Genomic DNA, 13040 nt, shown 5'->3' on the forward strand with positions numbered 1-13040 from the left:
GCGAGGTTCACCGTTCAGGTACAGGACCTTGCGGGATGATGGGTGAATGGTCTGGGGCAGAATATGCGGGTAAGCGCTGTTACATTCGAGGACATGGACTCGGGCGCAACTCTGCAGCTGCGGCCTTCTGTGTTGGGGGAAAACACCAAGGAATGACATATTGCCGTTTCTCACAACCTCGTATTCCTATCGACCATTGTGGGTTCGGATCCTGAATCCGACTTCGGAAGAAGCAAACCGTCATTCAAATATCTAGGTTTGGGGAGTCACCTCGAGGCGAGTAAGACGATGCGTTCATCCCATGTCTGCATAGGCAACCAGCTTCCTGAAACGATCATCAAGGCCTTGGATGAAGGTGCTTTTTCCATTCACGAATTGGCTCGTCAGAGGGCGGTGCTTTTCCGTGCTGACTTGTGGGGAAATGTGCTCGAATTTCCCATTGAGGCTGTTCAGTACGTGCAGCAATGGCAACGGCCATGCCAGCTTCAATGATGCCACAGGATGCTTCGCCCAAGAGCGCGCCAGTCAGAAGCGAATAGCGCCCGACATCCCCTGTCCTGATAGTCGATTTGCGCTGCGGAGTCTTCGCCAAGAGCCGCAACTAGGAAGCTCGGCTTGCTTTGCTGGCTGGGGTCAACTGCCGTTTAACGTTTAGGACTAATTCAAGCGAAGGAAGAGGGGCGCGTCTAGAGGGGGCCTTTCGGTGATGAGAGAGAAGTTGAGTGGCTGAGGGTTCGAGGAGTCTGGAGGCAGCGAGAGAGAGGGGGAGAAGACCGGATGGGCTCGGTGCCGCCCGATCGCGTGACTCGCGCAATCGTAGTTACTCAATGGCAGGCTTCATCTTGGCAGCAACAAGCAGGATATCTGCCTCTTGCTCGTCTGTGCAACGTATGCCCCTCGATCTCTGTCTTCATCACTTGGGCTTCTCGTGAGGTTCAAGGTTGACAATCCCGCCGCGCGGATTGTGTGCGGCGGCAGCGGCAAACAGATTGCTGAGGATTTTGAAGAATAACGAAAATGAGGGGCGAAAGAGAGATGACGGCATGCCGCATGCCCGTCTTGGAACCAGCACCCATCCCGGCCATAGCTTCCCCTGATATTTCTCGGCACTGCGCAGACATCGCAGATGTTCTGGGGCCAGGCCGGTACGGAGGAGGGAAATAGGAAGGAGATAAACCACGCAGCCGCGCTAAGGGACATTCGCTCAAACTCCGCTGATATAGCATCACAAAGTTAGGCCATTCGAACACAGCTTCTTGGGCATCCCGCGGGTAGTTACGCGGAGCGCCGAGGTGTCGTGCTCAGGATCGATCTTCCCACGTATCTACTAGGAAAATCATGCAGCTAAACCACCTGTTCTACCTTTTTGATGTCAGCGTAGTTTATGTTAGAAAACAGAACCACAACGGCCCGGTGGGTTGAATCCGAGGACCACATAGCGCGTCGGTGCGTGGCATGTGAAGACTCCATCGATCCGCGAGGCCCCATTTGTCGAGGTCCATTGCCAACTTGCCAAGCAACGGGCCCTGTGGGGCCGATAGGAATTGGGTTCGTATTGACACCGGCTTGGCACAAGAATTACAGTGTCAGCATATTGCTGGGCAAGAAGTTGAAGTCATCGCGACCTTGTCTTTGGGTTGAAAGCTCCCAAATTTCATGTTGTCGTTCATGAGGCTCTGCAAGACCTTCGGATCCCGGATCAACTGTTCGTCTGTGAAGCTAAGTTAGAGAATAAGGTGCATGTAGCTTATGGTACTGGTGGGTTGCAGTGCCTAATCAGGCAGGCTGATGTCTGGGACTCTGGGAGCTTGCCGATAACCTCCCACATGCCGGCTAATCAGACGGCCCCCCAGTCGCTGTATGCAATGCGACGATAGATCCCACCGGGTAGAAATGCTTCAGTGTTCATGAAGCCAAAGATCAATATCTATTGCCTGAAGAATTCGAGGTGCTGAATTGACTGTGGTCTCATTTTCAGTCCCTTTCTCAGTGCCCGAAGCTCATGGTCTTACATATAAACGGTAATTCAATTCCTTACTCAATGCGCTTATTCTACTGTAAATGCGACCGCGTAGGAGACTTGGTAATGTGCCTGAGGAGGGTTCTTAGGTATCTCGGCGAAAGATAGGAAGTCTCCCTTATTAGAGCCCCATGTCTAGGCCATTGTGAATGGCGCTGCGCTCTATCCGCATCCTGCAACCTTCCAGACTACCGGGATCACAACAAAGGAAGCTGCCCTGCCCAGAGTGTCGGGTCAGTCTACGTTTATGGCGACCTCTTTTGAGCCTTACAAGATAAGCTTGCATGCATATTGCGCCTGTGACTGGACCCCCAGCGTCGGATTACAGACATTCACTGTGATTCTCGATTACTGACCCGGGCAGGAATAAACACATAATAATAAACGAGTAAATTTCGATATTGAAGAGGCTGCAGGAGTTTGTAACTAAGCTGCAATTCGGCGAGAGCGAAATCTCTTGTGTACACTTCGATCACTTGGGAACAAGAAAAAGAAAAAGAAGAAAAGAAAAACACAAAGAATTCACTACTAGTCACAGAAAACTAGAATCTGGATTACCAGTTGAGTGAATTAAGACCTTCACGTGTTTCTACTAGTTCGATAGTTGTGTTGGGGACTTATTGAGAAGTTCATCTGGGATGTTATGGATTAATGAATCAAGGTGGTCAACTCAACAGCGGGTGTTCTGAGGACATCGCAGATATGGTGACCAAATTTAGCTGACGGCATGTTGATGAATAGATGGAATCTTCTTATAGGTCTAAATTCTGGATATGAGATTGCTGATCTTCTAGTTCTTGAGCTTAGTCTGAGAAGTGCCTTACTGGGAGCAACACTCGTACTTTCGGTGACTCCTTGGTACATTTGAAAATGCTAGATAGGAAACGTTGATGATGCTCGGGCAAAATCCCATGTTGCATCTTGGGAGGCCTTTTGGGTCTATGATATTGTACGGAGGCAATTTGAACTATGCACTTATTTACTCTTTCGAGTGGATGCATCCGAACCTTCTTTGAGGTTGTCTTTGGTGTTATTACTTGCGTTACCCTCGAGCTGAATAAGATAGTCAGAGATCATTCACTTGCCTCACTCGCAACTTTGTGTGTCTTGAGAGGTACTAAACTTACCCCAATGAGCATGCGCTTATCTCCAGGTACAATCATCTCAAAGCGATCGTTGATGATACCATACTCGAAGTACCCTAGTCGGGCAATTGGATTCGTCTTGGAGACATCGATCCTCCCATCCGTCAAGACGCTGTCATCAATATGAACGCCGACAACCTTGCCAAAAATAACATCGACAGTCCCCATTGGCGGTTTCCCGGGAAGGCGCACTGTTTGCATATACTCGCACTCAAAGCGGACAGGCGAATCGGCGACCATAGGTACGGACGTCTTTAAACTCTTTGACCACGTCTTCTTGAGGCCAGCTCTCAAAAATTCATCTTCGTTAGGGTCGATTGCTTCCGCCGAGATGTTGACGCTCTCCCGGAGGGGGTACGTTGCCAGTTGCCAACAGAAGCTTCCGGTACGCTCAATGTTGTTAACGGTATCTTTTCGTCCTTCAGCGTAGGTTTGGTTGGCGCTGAACATGACCATGGGTGGGTCAAAGCTGACGTTTGTGAACTGGCTGTAGGGGGCTAAGTTGTGCTCGCCGTTGGGTGAGACGGATGAGATCCATCCAATCGCGCGAGGCACTACGCATGCCTGGATGGTGTATTTTCAGTGGGATAGCCCATATGGTTTTTTTTTATGAGCAACTCACTTTGAATGGGTCATATGGTAAACCATGATCATCAACACCAGGCTGGTAAAACATTGTAAGCAAAGCCGTGAAATTCGAAGGTGTGCTCAGTGGACGTGCTATCAGTGTGAATTGGTTACGCGTAGATACAAAGGATAGTAACTCTTAAGTATTTCTTGGCAATTTATAATTAAAGTCAGGTTGAAGTCCGGATTCCCCTTGGTCTGTGAAGCCAACTGATGAAGTGAGGGGTCTACCGAACTCCCACTGTCGTCCGACACTCGGAGCCGTTTGACGTCACTGGGTCGGAGTATTCGGTGCTTTGGTAGCTGCATTTTCGGACAATTCGGACCAAATTTCATATGTCCACTTGCCGATTTGCCGTGATGCCTGACTGAGACCCAAATAACTGTCCAACGTAGAGATAAATCGAACTTTCAAATTAGTTTAACGGCGGACTTTCTTCACTTTGCCTTGTTCTTGTTCCACCATAATCGTTGACATGTACTCGGCTCAACTCCCACGGGAGCGAACCTCAACTCAAGCATTTGATAGATAAATTCAAGAAACACATGTAAATTCCCAGCAAGCAAGTTCCACGGGGCCTCGTGGGCAGTACCGTTTCATATGGCAGATTTGAAAAGAGGCCGAGTCATGTGGATGTAGGTAAGATCAAAATTGATTCATAGTGGTATCCTAGATAAGCGCTACTAAATTCAAGGACCCGGACGACTTTTGACAAAATCACAGATATACCCTGCAAGCCCTCATCGGCAACAACCCGTCCTCCTGATGATCTAGGCCACCCAAGCTTGAGGATCGACAGCTCTAGGCTTAGGAGTAGCTTGTGCCGTGGCGGCGGGCGATGACACTGAGCTGGTGGACCCGCCGGAGGTGGTGTCGACGATACAGTCGCCCTTAGCCCCGGCTTCGACCTTGGTGCACTCGTCGTTGGTGAATCTTGAGGGCACCTTGATGCACAAGCCTGCACTCTCGATCTCTCCGCCCTTGGAGGTACACAGGCTTGAGATGCCTTCCAGGCTCACATCAAAATTGCTCGCGCTTGCGCAACGGCATCGGAAGATTTCTTGAGAGACTGCTGCACTGTGGGTTGGTTAACATATGTGTTGTTTCGAAGCGTAGAGCGAGTATACTTGCCCCAAAAAGGCCACGGTCATGGTAAGAATGGATGCCTTCATATTGAACGCTCGAATCGATTTATAGAAGATGAAGATAGAATTCGAAGGTTGAGTTGGGAAGATAATGTTCGTTTCTCTATCAAAGTGGGAGGTTGTTTTTTGGCTGCTCGAGGAAGTTGATTTGGGTTGCCATACATGAGAATCTATTCAGGCCGGGCCTAGGGTATTTATCCTACATGAACCGTGGTTTGTTATCAGATGGGTCCGCGATTTACTGCATTACCTAAATTGCACTTCATGTCCCGGTGTCGTAAGACTTGGGCGCAGCTGACTGGGTGCATCACCAAGCACGGCGTTGACTGACTCGAACCACGCCGCCAAAGGGGCCAGAGACTGCTTCTAGAAGCCGGTGCTGCCAACACGAAACAGGAGCTGCCCTGCTGATGCGAAACTGACTTTTGGGCTGCGGGCCAATGCATAGTGCCGTTCGCTACTAAAATAAAGTCTGAAGCAAGTGGAATGGCACCGGTACCCAAGTTTTCCCATACTTGACAGCGGGCGTCGGACGATCCACTGGAGTAGAGTCGTTCACTCGGCGGCGCTCTTGCCAAGGCGCTGGTAAGCTGTGCTTTGCATCCCGAGGCCGCCAGCGATAATCAGAAATGTCCTTGGTATAGCCCGGAAAGTGGAGTGATGCAAACTCTATTCTGATGAATGAAGGTCGAGATGGGTGATGATGTGACAATCGCAATATAGCTGAGACTTTGGAACAAGCGGACTTTCTGGTTTTGACTTCCAAGTCAAATTGAAGCATCGTCTGCCGAAGGACCCTCTCCGCCGAGGTGACAGCCATGTTAAAGTGTTCGCCCAAAGGGTCAATTGATTCCTTTCATCACCACATCCACCAGTGTGGACTTCTGATGAGGAGCTTGGTCAAGTACATGTATCTTAGTCCGCCTGGCACAAACCAAAACATTCAGCGTCTAGACAGCCTTGCTCTATCCCCCAAGCGTTTTATGTTCTGAGTCCTGCGGGGCCGGCCAACCCGAGGCTTCGGCAAGCTTGGACAAAATCTGTAACTTACTCTCGGCGACGACCGTTGCTATGTTGCCGCGTAATCTTATCGTCTCTTTGGCCCAGCCTCTCAGCAAAGTAACTTGCGTGCGTATAACAATGCTCATTGAAAAGCATCGCGCCAACTTTAGGTTCTTTGGTCGAATCGGTCATGTTGAGAAAACATGGACTCAAGAGGGATTCGATTTCTAAGCGGAGTTGCGACTACACGGTGTCAAAGCAGACGTCTCATCGAAGAGACAAAGATTCCAGAATAAATAGACATGGAGTGACGTAAATCAGGGTGAAGACATGACTCTGCAATTAGACTTGGAGTGCATTCCAGCATGGGCTAAGATTCGTTGATGACGGGGTGTAACAAGAATAAGTAAATTTGTATAAAGATTTCAATGCTTTAATAATGACTGGATACAGAAATCAAAAGTCTATATTTAAGGTCCGTCTATAGTGCCTTTACTTGATATGTGAGGAGTTCATGTCAGTCTCAAAGGAGGCCGGCTAACATCTGTAGTCCGCCTTTTGCCACCAAGAGGATCTGCCTATTGCATCGCTGTGTGAGACAGGAAGTCCGTTATAGATTGACATGTAAGTTGCATTTTAATCATACATGGAAGATCCACGCCGTTTGGTTTACCATTTAATGCAAGATTCGTCACGTACGCGTGAATTGCGATTGCCGCCGACGCGTTCAGCGGAAGCCCGTTCGAACTGGCCTTCCTAGTAAAAAGGTGTAGAGGATATCCATCTCGTGATAGTGCAGCGACACGTCGAATAGATAGTTATAGGCATGCATTCCAAGAGCATCAATGAAAAAACCATTAGCATTGCCGATGAACATAGCTTCGGCTCGGTGCGGGTGTGCCTTCGAGGGGCATTCCTTAGGTCCAAGTACCATTGAACACCGTGGGGTAGAAATTCAACCCAGGCAAAAGAATAACTGGATCTTGATTCAGTAACTTGTGCTTTCATGCGCATGACTTCGTTCGGGATCAAGTTCTCATTATTGACGCTTAAACGTATCGACTCTGTATTATGCAATGTGAGTAATAGCAGGTATCCAAGGATGAGAATAGTTGGACATCCTGTCAAGGCGGGTGACTACCTCCAGCGGCTCCGATCCGCTCACTCATGATTGTTGTCCTCTACAACATGCGCATGCGTTTCCAACGCAAGCTTCTCCGTCTTCCGAGCCACCTCTTCGGTCAATCTATCCTCGTTGCCATCAAGAATGACAGCAGTCTCCTCCAGGCTCATCTTTCCTGTTTCCACAAACAGGAAATACACCACCACAGCCTCAAAAGCCAGCCACACATCATACGTGATGTAGTACTTCCACTTTGAGTTCGTCACGCCAACCGGGTTGGCGTACTGATTAAAGATTAACGCCAGTGCCACGAATAAGTTGTACAAAACCAAGCCTTTGGCACGCAAGTTGAAGGGCAAAATCTCCACGACGTAGGTGACCTGGAGTGCGCCCCATCCCACGGTGAACGTGACGTTGTACAAGAAGATCATGGCCAAGACACCCTTTGCGAGGCCTGGGGATCCTGCGCCGGTGAGATCTGTTTGCTTTTCGTATGTTGCTTGAAGTGCTGTCCAGATGACGTAGCACAAGAGAGAGCCGATAGTCGAAGCGAGGAACATCGTTCGGCGGCGGAAGCGATTGACGAGTACGGAGGCGAGGAGACCCCAGAATAATCCCCACAGAGTGATGAGGGCGTTGATCAGCGTCTGCGCGTCTTGGGAAGTATATCCGATCGAGTTGAGGATCAAGGTCAGATAGTAGCTGATCAGACCGTTGCCGCTCCTATCAAGATAGAGTCAGATGCTGATGGCTAGGTCAGGTAGCGAAGGGTCTGACTTACCACTGTGAGAAGAAACCAACAGCAAGAATGATGAAGAAGCGACGTCGGTTACCTGGTGTCTGGAAGAAGGCCATGTACGACGTAGTTCGCGATGCTTCCGCCTCCAATCTCAGTGCCGTTCTAATCTCCTCCATCTCCAATGGGACGATGAGGTCGGACGCATCGCCGTTGGCGTGGTACTTCACCAACAGCTTCTCGGCCTCCGCATCCCTCTCTTTTGAGATGACCATCTCGGAGACTCTTCGATAAAGAAGCACAACCCGAGCTGCACGATGCTCGAAAGTCCCTGCAAAATGGAAGGTATCCTCCAAGCCCACGTATTCCCAATCCGGAAGGTCCCAAAGGTAATCCACGCGGCGCTCAGGGCTCCTAGTCCCCAGAGGGAATTATAGATGGATACCAACGGCGCTCGCTGGGACGGGTATGCCAGCTCCATGATCATCAAGGGCGCGGCGGTGATATTAAGCGCGAGTCCGAAGCCAAGGACGCCGCGGGCGACGATGAACATGGCGACATTCTGGGCCGCGCCTTGGAGGGCTACGCCAATGAGCAGGATGGAGGCGCTGACTAGGAGGGCAGGTTTGCGTCCGAAGCGATCGCAGAACCAGGCACAGAACGGGAGTGCAAGGAGCTGACCCACGTTTTGGATTGCATTTAGTCTGTTCAACGTTAGGGTAGACTCAGTGTCGGATGAATGGAAATACTAACAGTCCCAATTCCTGAGCTCCTGGGTTATTGAATGATTCCTGCCATGTGTCCAGGGACTGAAGACCATTCATCATCGAGCCATCGTAGCCAGTCGCATAACTCGATACCAACGAAAGTGCGATGACACAGTTAAGCTTGACTATTCCCGCATTAGAGAACCAAGCCAATGCGCCTCTCTTGTTCGCGATAGCGGCGTCAACAGTGACGGGGATGCCGCCGGCCGACTCAGTTGGTGCGGCAGCGTTTTGCGACATGGCTGCGGTCGAAGGACGAGATGTTGCCTATTAATCCGAAGACAGTCGACCTCGAAAGATCCCGAAGGGACGGGGGATACGGGGTTGTTATCATGCTACGAGCTCCGATATAACAACAGGCCAGGCCCGATCCGTTCGTATCCCACTCGGCTCCCGATAGCAGGCTCAATGTTACCATGTCCGGTCAACCTCCGGGCCGGAGTCATGTAGGAGATCTCACAGAGTAGAAATTGTTGGGGGCGTGTAAACCTCAGCCTGCCGATAGGAGCTCCCGAGGGGAGATCAGGAGATACCGGTGGGGGTTTCCCCAAAGGATCCAAGGGTTCGGGTTGGCTGCGCCTATCAGCCACTGGCGAGATGCTCGGGCGAAATGCTTCCGAATCAGGAGCAACGACAGATATGCCGCTGGTAACATGACCTTTGGAGAAGTGGAGGCTGTACCCTTCCCTCAGAGACTATGTTCTTACTATCGAGTCACGCAGCTATACAAGCGCTGGATATCGGGTTTGCCCCAGCAGCCTCTATGATCTTCCCGACGTTTATCCCCGGCTCTCTCATGGTGCCATTCCCGAGACCAACGCGTGGTTCTTGGATCTCACCCCGCAAACCCGTTTACCTAGACCCCGCCCAGGCGCAGCTCACTAAGACCAAAATTGGGGTATGTAACCTCGCCCGGGGTACGGTGATGGTCCACCGGTTCCGGCCCGGTTCGGACCGGGGCTCGTCGAGCTGGAATTGATATCTTTGATTGGCGGACCTGCAGAGATGCCAGGGAGACTAGTAACAGTTCGGTCGAGGAGGCCTGAGTGAGGTTGGCGTGAGGGGTTGATGATGGTGATTCTTGGTGAATGGTGATCTACCCCCGGCTAAGGATGTTAGCGATGCTCGCGTGTGAACGGAATAATTGATCGATTCCATTATGGACTTGCTGTGATATCCACTTCCATGATTGTTAGGGTCCTTTCTGGTATATAGTAGCAGGCGCGAGACGGCAGGGAGAAGGATGATTCTGGCTGGGAAGCGTTTTCCGGCTTTGCTCAGTATTTCTCATCGCATTTCCATAAGCACGATGTATATCAAGTTAGCAGTTGCTTCGCTTGTGGCCTCTGGCGCAACGCTAGGGTCTGCCGCGACCAGCAAGCCAAAGCTTTCGGCAAGTAAGAAACCGACAGAGACCTTGGGGAGGTCTAGGATGTCAAACAGGTAGTCCAGATTGACTTACACTACTATCTAGATGCCCAAAGTCTATTCGACTTCTCTATGGGGGTCCAGGACTCCAGATGGGACGACTCGTACAACCTTATTTGGTACCAAGACAAGGGTCCGTGGTCCGTCCGCTTCACAGCTTGGTACACAGCGGGTCTGCTCCATCGCAATGAGGGCGACGACGTGGAGAACGCAAAGGCGGCGATTGAGAACATGTAAGTTGGTTGGATCGAGAGACTGGAAGAAGGCGTAGGATAATTGATTCACGATCTGCGATGCAGTCTGGCGAGCCAGATGACCTCAGACTACGAATCGGCGTGGTATGGCACTTTCAAGCTGTCGCCCGACGAGCCGGACCCGACGCCGGACTCTGAGCTGTATCCTCCTAAGATCTATGTGAGCATCATCTAAGTGCAAAAGCGATGGATGGCAGGAAGTCAGCTGACCAAGGGTCTAGACTACTTACGACCCCAACTGGAGAGAATTCATAGGGTAAGTCCTTGGAAGCATAGAGGAATCCAACATCATCATGGCATTTGGAAGGGTGCAGGCACGTACAAGGATCCATACTAACACGACCCAGGACTCAGTTAGTACAAGACGTCGAACTCTACTCCGATCTCCTGGGCGCAGACCTCGTGAAGAAAATCGAAGATGCGCTCGAGATTCAAGCCATTGGCGCAATGAGGCGCAACGGCAGCTACCCCGAAGGCGATAACCTCATCCTCGGATACTCCAACCCAGGCCTCATGCGCGCCCTCACAGTAGGCTGGATCGGCGCCCGCCGCAACAACGCAACCTTTACCAACTTTGCAAACACCCAAGGGTCCCAGCTGCTGGAACTCTTCAAGTCCAACGGCTCGAATACTCTCGGTGAGTACAACGCGCCAAACTACTACGGCATGGACGTCTGGGCTCTGGCCGCCAACATCGCTTACGGCCCGCGTAACGCAACCCTGACCAAGAATGCCGAGTACATCCTCACGAAGCTGTGGGATGACATTGCAGCGCACTATAACCCCTACCTCGGTAACCTCGTGGGCCCTTATGACCGCGCTTACACCCGCGACATGACCAAGCACTCGTCAATTCTGCCCATGTACTGGTGGGCCGTCTTTGGGCGCGAATACGGGCCCCAGCCGCCCAAGGGCGAGGGCGATTTGCTCTTCGATGCAGCGCAGGGCGCCGCGATTGCGCTGGTTTCCGACACAGTGGCCCGGCACATCTCCAACGGCACCGCGGCGGCGCTCAGGGCGAAGGGTCCCTGGGCCGGCGAGCGCAGCATCACGCGCGAGGTTAAGGAGAAGCTGAATTCGGACGCCACGCGCACGACGACGTCGTGGGTTAGCGCGCCGCTCATGATCGGCGGACAGGAGCTCGCGGAGACCAAGAACCGCGGAGATCAGTTCGTGCCGGCGATCGTGCACTGGGCTTCGGACCCGTCGCACACGCCGTACCCGTACATCGGTTTCTTCCTGCTGTACCCTTCCGCGTCGACCATCTCGGCCGTGGCGGGCGAGAGGTCGCTCAGCGTGTCATATCCGAACAGCACGCAGGAGGGCTCTGATATTTTCACTTTTGCGCTGTCTGGGATTCCGCCTTCGTGGACGCTGGGCGGGAAGACGATTACCGGATTGGAGGAGCTGCCGTGCCTGAGCGTTAATGTTTCGGCCCCGGGGTTGGACAAGTTGCCAATTTCTTATGGGCAGCAGTTGAGGAATCACTGGTATTATAATGTGTCGTACGCGGTTCCTGCTGGATTTGAGGGTGTTCCCCGGGTTGATCTGACGATGGAGTATACTTGCGACATCTGAGTAGACGAGGTATTATCAAGAATACGGTCCCTCAACCGAATGAATACTAGTAATTGACTTGGGCGTACGACAGAATCGGAACATGAGGCCCTGACGGTTAGCCGCCACGCTGCTTTGTAGAAGCAGTCGAATATGTCCTTCGATTTTGGACACCATGATTGTGCTGCAGCAGCTCCAGTGAGAACGAACTGAACCTGAGCGGGCCATCACGTTGATATCTTCCAGAGACGCGGGATGTGTACCCGTGAGCATGTGAAAGTGTCTGCTCATTGAATGCTTGGGACTGGAATGAGTGTGTGCTGCATCATGCCAATCTTCTCGTCGACCAAGTGACTCTGCCACGCCCACTCATAAAATTTATGATGCAGATTCAAAGTCAATTGTTGTCATTTGGAGATTTGACTTTCCTGGACCGCGCGCTAGAAGCCACGGTAGCAACGCTTCGTTGGTGCCTCGGGGCCATCCGTTCTTTTGGTTTGAGGCTTCTTCAGCCGCTGAAGTGAGGCTCGGTATTTATATTCGCCGTCAGTGTCACTCTGAAAGTTCCCAAGGTGAGGGCGCGACGTTTGGGTTCTTAGGCCGAGATTCGCCCTCGTTTGCTTTGCTTTGCTTTGCTTTGCTTTGATTTGATTTTCTCACCCCGACTCACCGCCGATTCGTATCGATAGCTATATTAGTCTCATCTTGAGCTAAAATTTGCCCTGTGAGACCCTGGCCAAGGCGCCCCTTGTTAGTTTCAGATTGAGTAAGCCAGATTCAGGTCGCTGGCTTCGGAAAACCCAACCGAAAACGATTGCAAATCTCTCTCCTCCTGTCCTTTGAAGACTTGAGAGTCATCTTGGATTCTTCAAGAGACTTGTGAACCAGTCAAAAGAGTCTAGGAGTTGACAGTTGTTCGCTTATCAAAGGATGGAATCCCAGTGGCCCAGACAAAAACATGGCAGCAGGGGAGTGAAAGGAAGCGCACCCCGACGGCGCCGATTAACCGCAGCAGATCCCTGGAAACATCTCCACTATTTGTCTCAGTTTGGCGTCTCGTCTACCTCAAGAGAAAAAGAAGCTTTGACGCTCGTGTCGCAGAGGAGGCAAAGGACTGGAAGAGCGGCAGAGCGAGGGCGAAGGACTCGAGAAGCGTGGCGTTTGGGGGACAGCAAACACGGCGGCTCCCCCTCCTGAGCGTAGCGCGCCCCTCCTCATCCTTCCGATCACCGTAC

At 51.5% G+C, this 13040-nt stretch overlaps 5 protein-coding genes across 5 annotated transcripts; 1 reads left to right on the forward strand and 4 right to left on the reverse strand.

Moving 5' to 3' along the window:
- Nucleotides 1–746: 746 nt before the first annotated feature.
- On the reverse strand, nucleotides 747–1278 carry BDZ83DRAFT_41384 (uncharacterized protein). Its single transcript, XM_060502931.1, has one exon. The coding sequence runs from the start codon at nucleotides 1198–1200 to the stop codon at nucleotides 838–840; it is 363 nt and encodes a 120-aa protein (XP_060360592.1). The 5' UTR covers nucleotides 1201–1278; the 3' UTR covers nucleotides 747–837.
- A 1717-nt stretch (nucleotides 1279–2995) lies between these two features.
- Nucleotides 2996–3841, reverse strand: BDZ83DRAFT_722763 (uncharacterized protein; the record flags this gene model as incomplete). Its single annotated transcript, XM_060512503.1, has 3 exons — nucleotides 2996–3073; nucleotides 3148–3729; nucleotides 3788–3841. 3 exons carry the CDS (start codon nucleotides 3839–3841, stop codon nucleotides 2996–2998), a joined length of 714 nt encoding a protein of 237 aa, XP_060360593.1.
- A 309-nt stretch (nucleotides 3842–4150) lies between these two features.
- On the reverse strand, nucleotides 4151–5232 carry BDZ83DRAFT_634641 (uncharacterized protein). Its single transcript, XM_060509114.1, has 2 exons — nucleotides 4925–5232; nucleotides 4151–4870 (listed from the first exon to the last, which is right to left on the reverse strand). The coding sequence occupies exons 1-2, from the start codon at nucleotides 4963–4965 to the stop codon at nucleotides 4564–4566; spliced, it is 348 nt and encodes a 115-aa protein (XP_060360594.1). The 5' UTR covers nucleotides 4966–5232; the 3' UTR covers nucleotides 4151–4563.
- Nucleotides 5233–6965: 1733 nt separating this feature from the next.
- BDZ83DRAFT_743911 (general substrate transporter) lies at nucleotides 6966–9048 on the reverse strand. The gene is given in 4 exon segments (XM_060513145.1): nucleotides 6966–7786; nucleotides 7845–8054; nucleotides 8072–8503; nucleotides 8553–9048. The coding sequence occupies 4 exon segments, from the start codon at nucleotides 8804–8806 to the stop codon at nucleotides 7102–7104; spliced, it is 1581 nt and encodes a 526-aa protein (XP_060360595.1). The 5' UTR covers nucleotides 8807–9048; the 3' UTR covers nucleotides 6966–7101.
- Nucleotides 9049–9875: 827 nt separating this feature from the next.
- On the forward strand, nucleotides 9876–11826 carry BDZ83DRAFT_655527 (uncharacterized protein; the record flags this gene model as incomplete). The annotated part of the gene is made up of 5 exons (XM_060510804.1): nucleotides 9876–9963; nucleotides 10041–10227; nucleotides 10294–10408; nucleotides 10470–10504; nucleotides 10596–11826. 5 exons carry the CDS (start codon nucleotides 9876–9878, stop codon nucleotides 11824–11826), a joined length of 1656 nt encoding a protein of 551 aa, XP_060360596.1.
- Nucleotides 11827–13040: the final 1214 nt, after the last annotated feature.

Source organism: Colletotrichum acutatum, assembly GCF_030867785.1.
Source record: "Colletotrichum acutatum strain CBS 112980 chromosome Unknown BDZ83scaffold_114, whole genome shotgun sequence".
Lineage (NCBI taxonomy): Eukaryota > Fungi > Ascomycota > Sordariomycetes > Glomerellales > Glomerellaceae > Colletotrichum > Colletotrichum acutatum.

Bases quoted from the DNA above. Each gene is read 5' to 3' on its own strand.
- BDZ83DRAFT_41384 (XM_060502931.1), bottom strand. From the start codon at position 1,200: ATGTCCCTTAGCGCGGCTGCGTGGTTTATCTCCTTCCTATTTCCCTCC.
- BDZ83DRAFT_634641 (XM_060509114.1), bottom strand. From the start codon at position 4,965: ATGAAGGCATCCATTCTTACCATGACCGTGGCCTTTTTGGG. The intron at 4,871-4,924 runs GCAAGTATACTC...ACCAACCCACAG, and splicing joins ATGACCGTGGCCTTTTTGGG to TGCAGCAGTCTCTCAAGAAA.
- BDZ83DRAFT_743911 (XM_060513145.1), bottom strand. From the start codon at position 8,806: ATGTCGCAAAACGCTGCCGCACCAACTGAGTCGGCCGGCGGCATCCCC. The intron at 8,504-8,552 runs GTTAGTATTTCC...AACGTTGAACAG, and splicing joins GGAGCTCAGGAATTGGGACT to ACTAAATGCAATCCAAAACG. The intron at 7,787-7,844 runs GTAAGTCAGACC...CTATCTTGATAG, and splicing joins GTTGGTTTCTTCTCACAGTG to GAGCGGCAACGGTCTGATCA.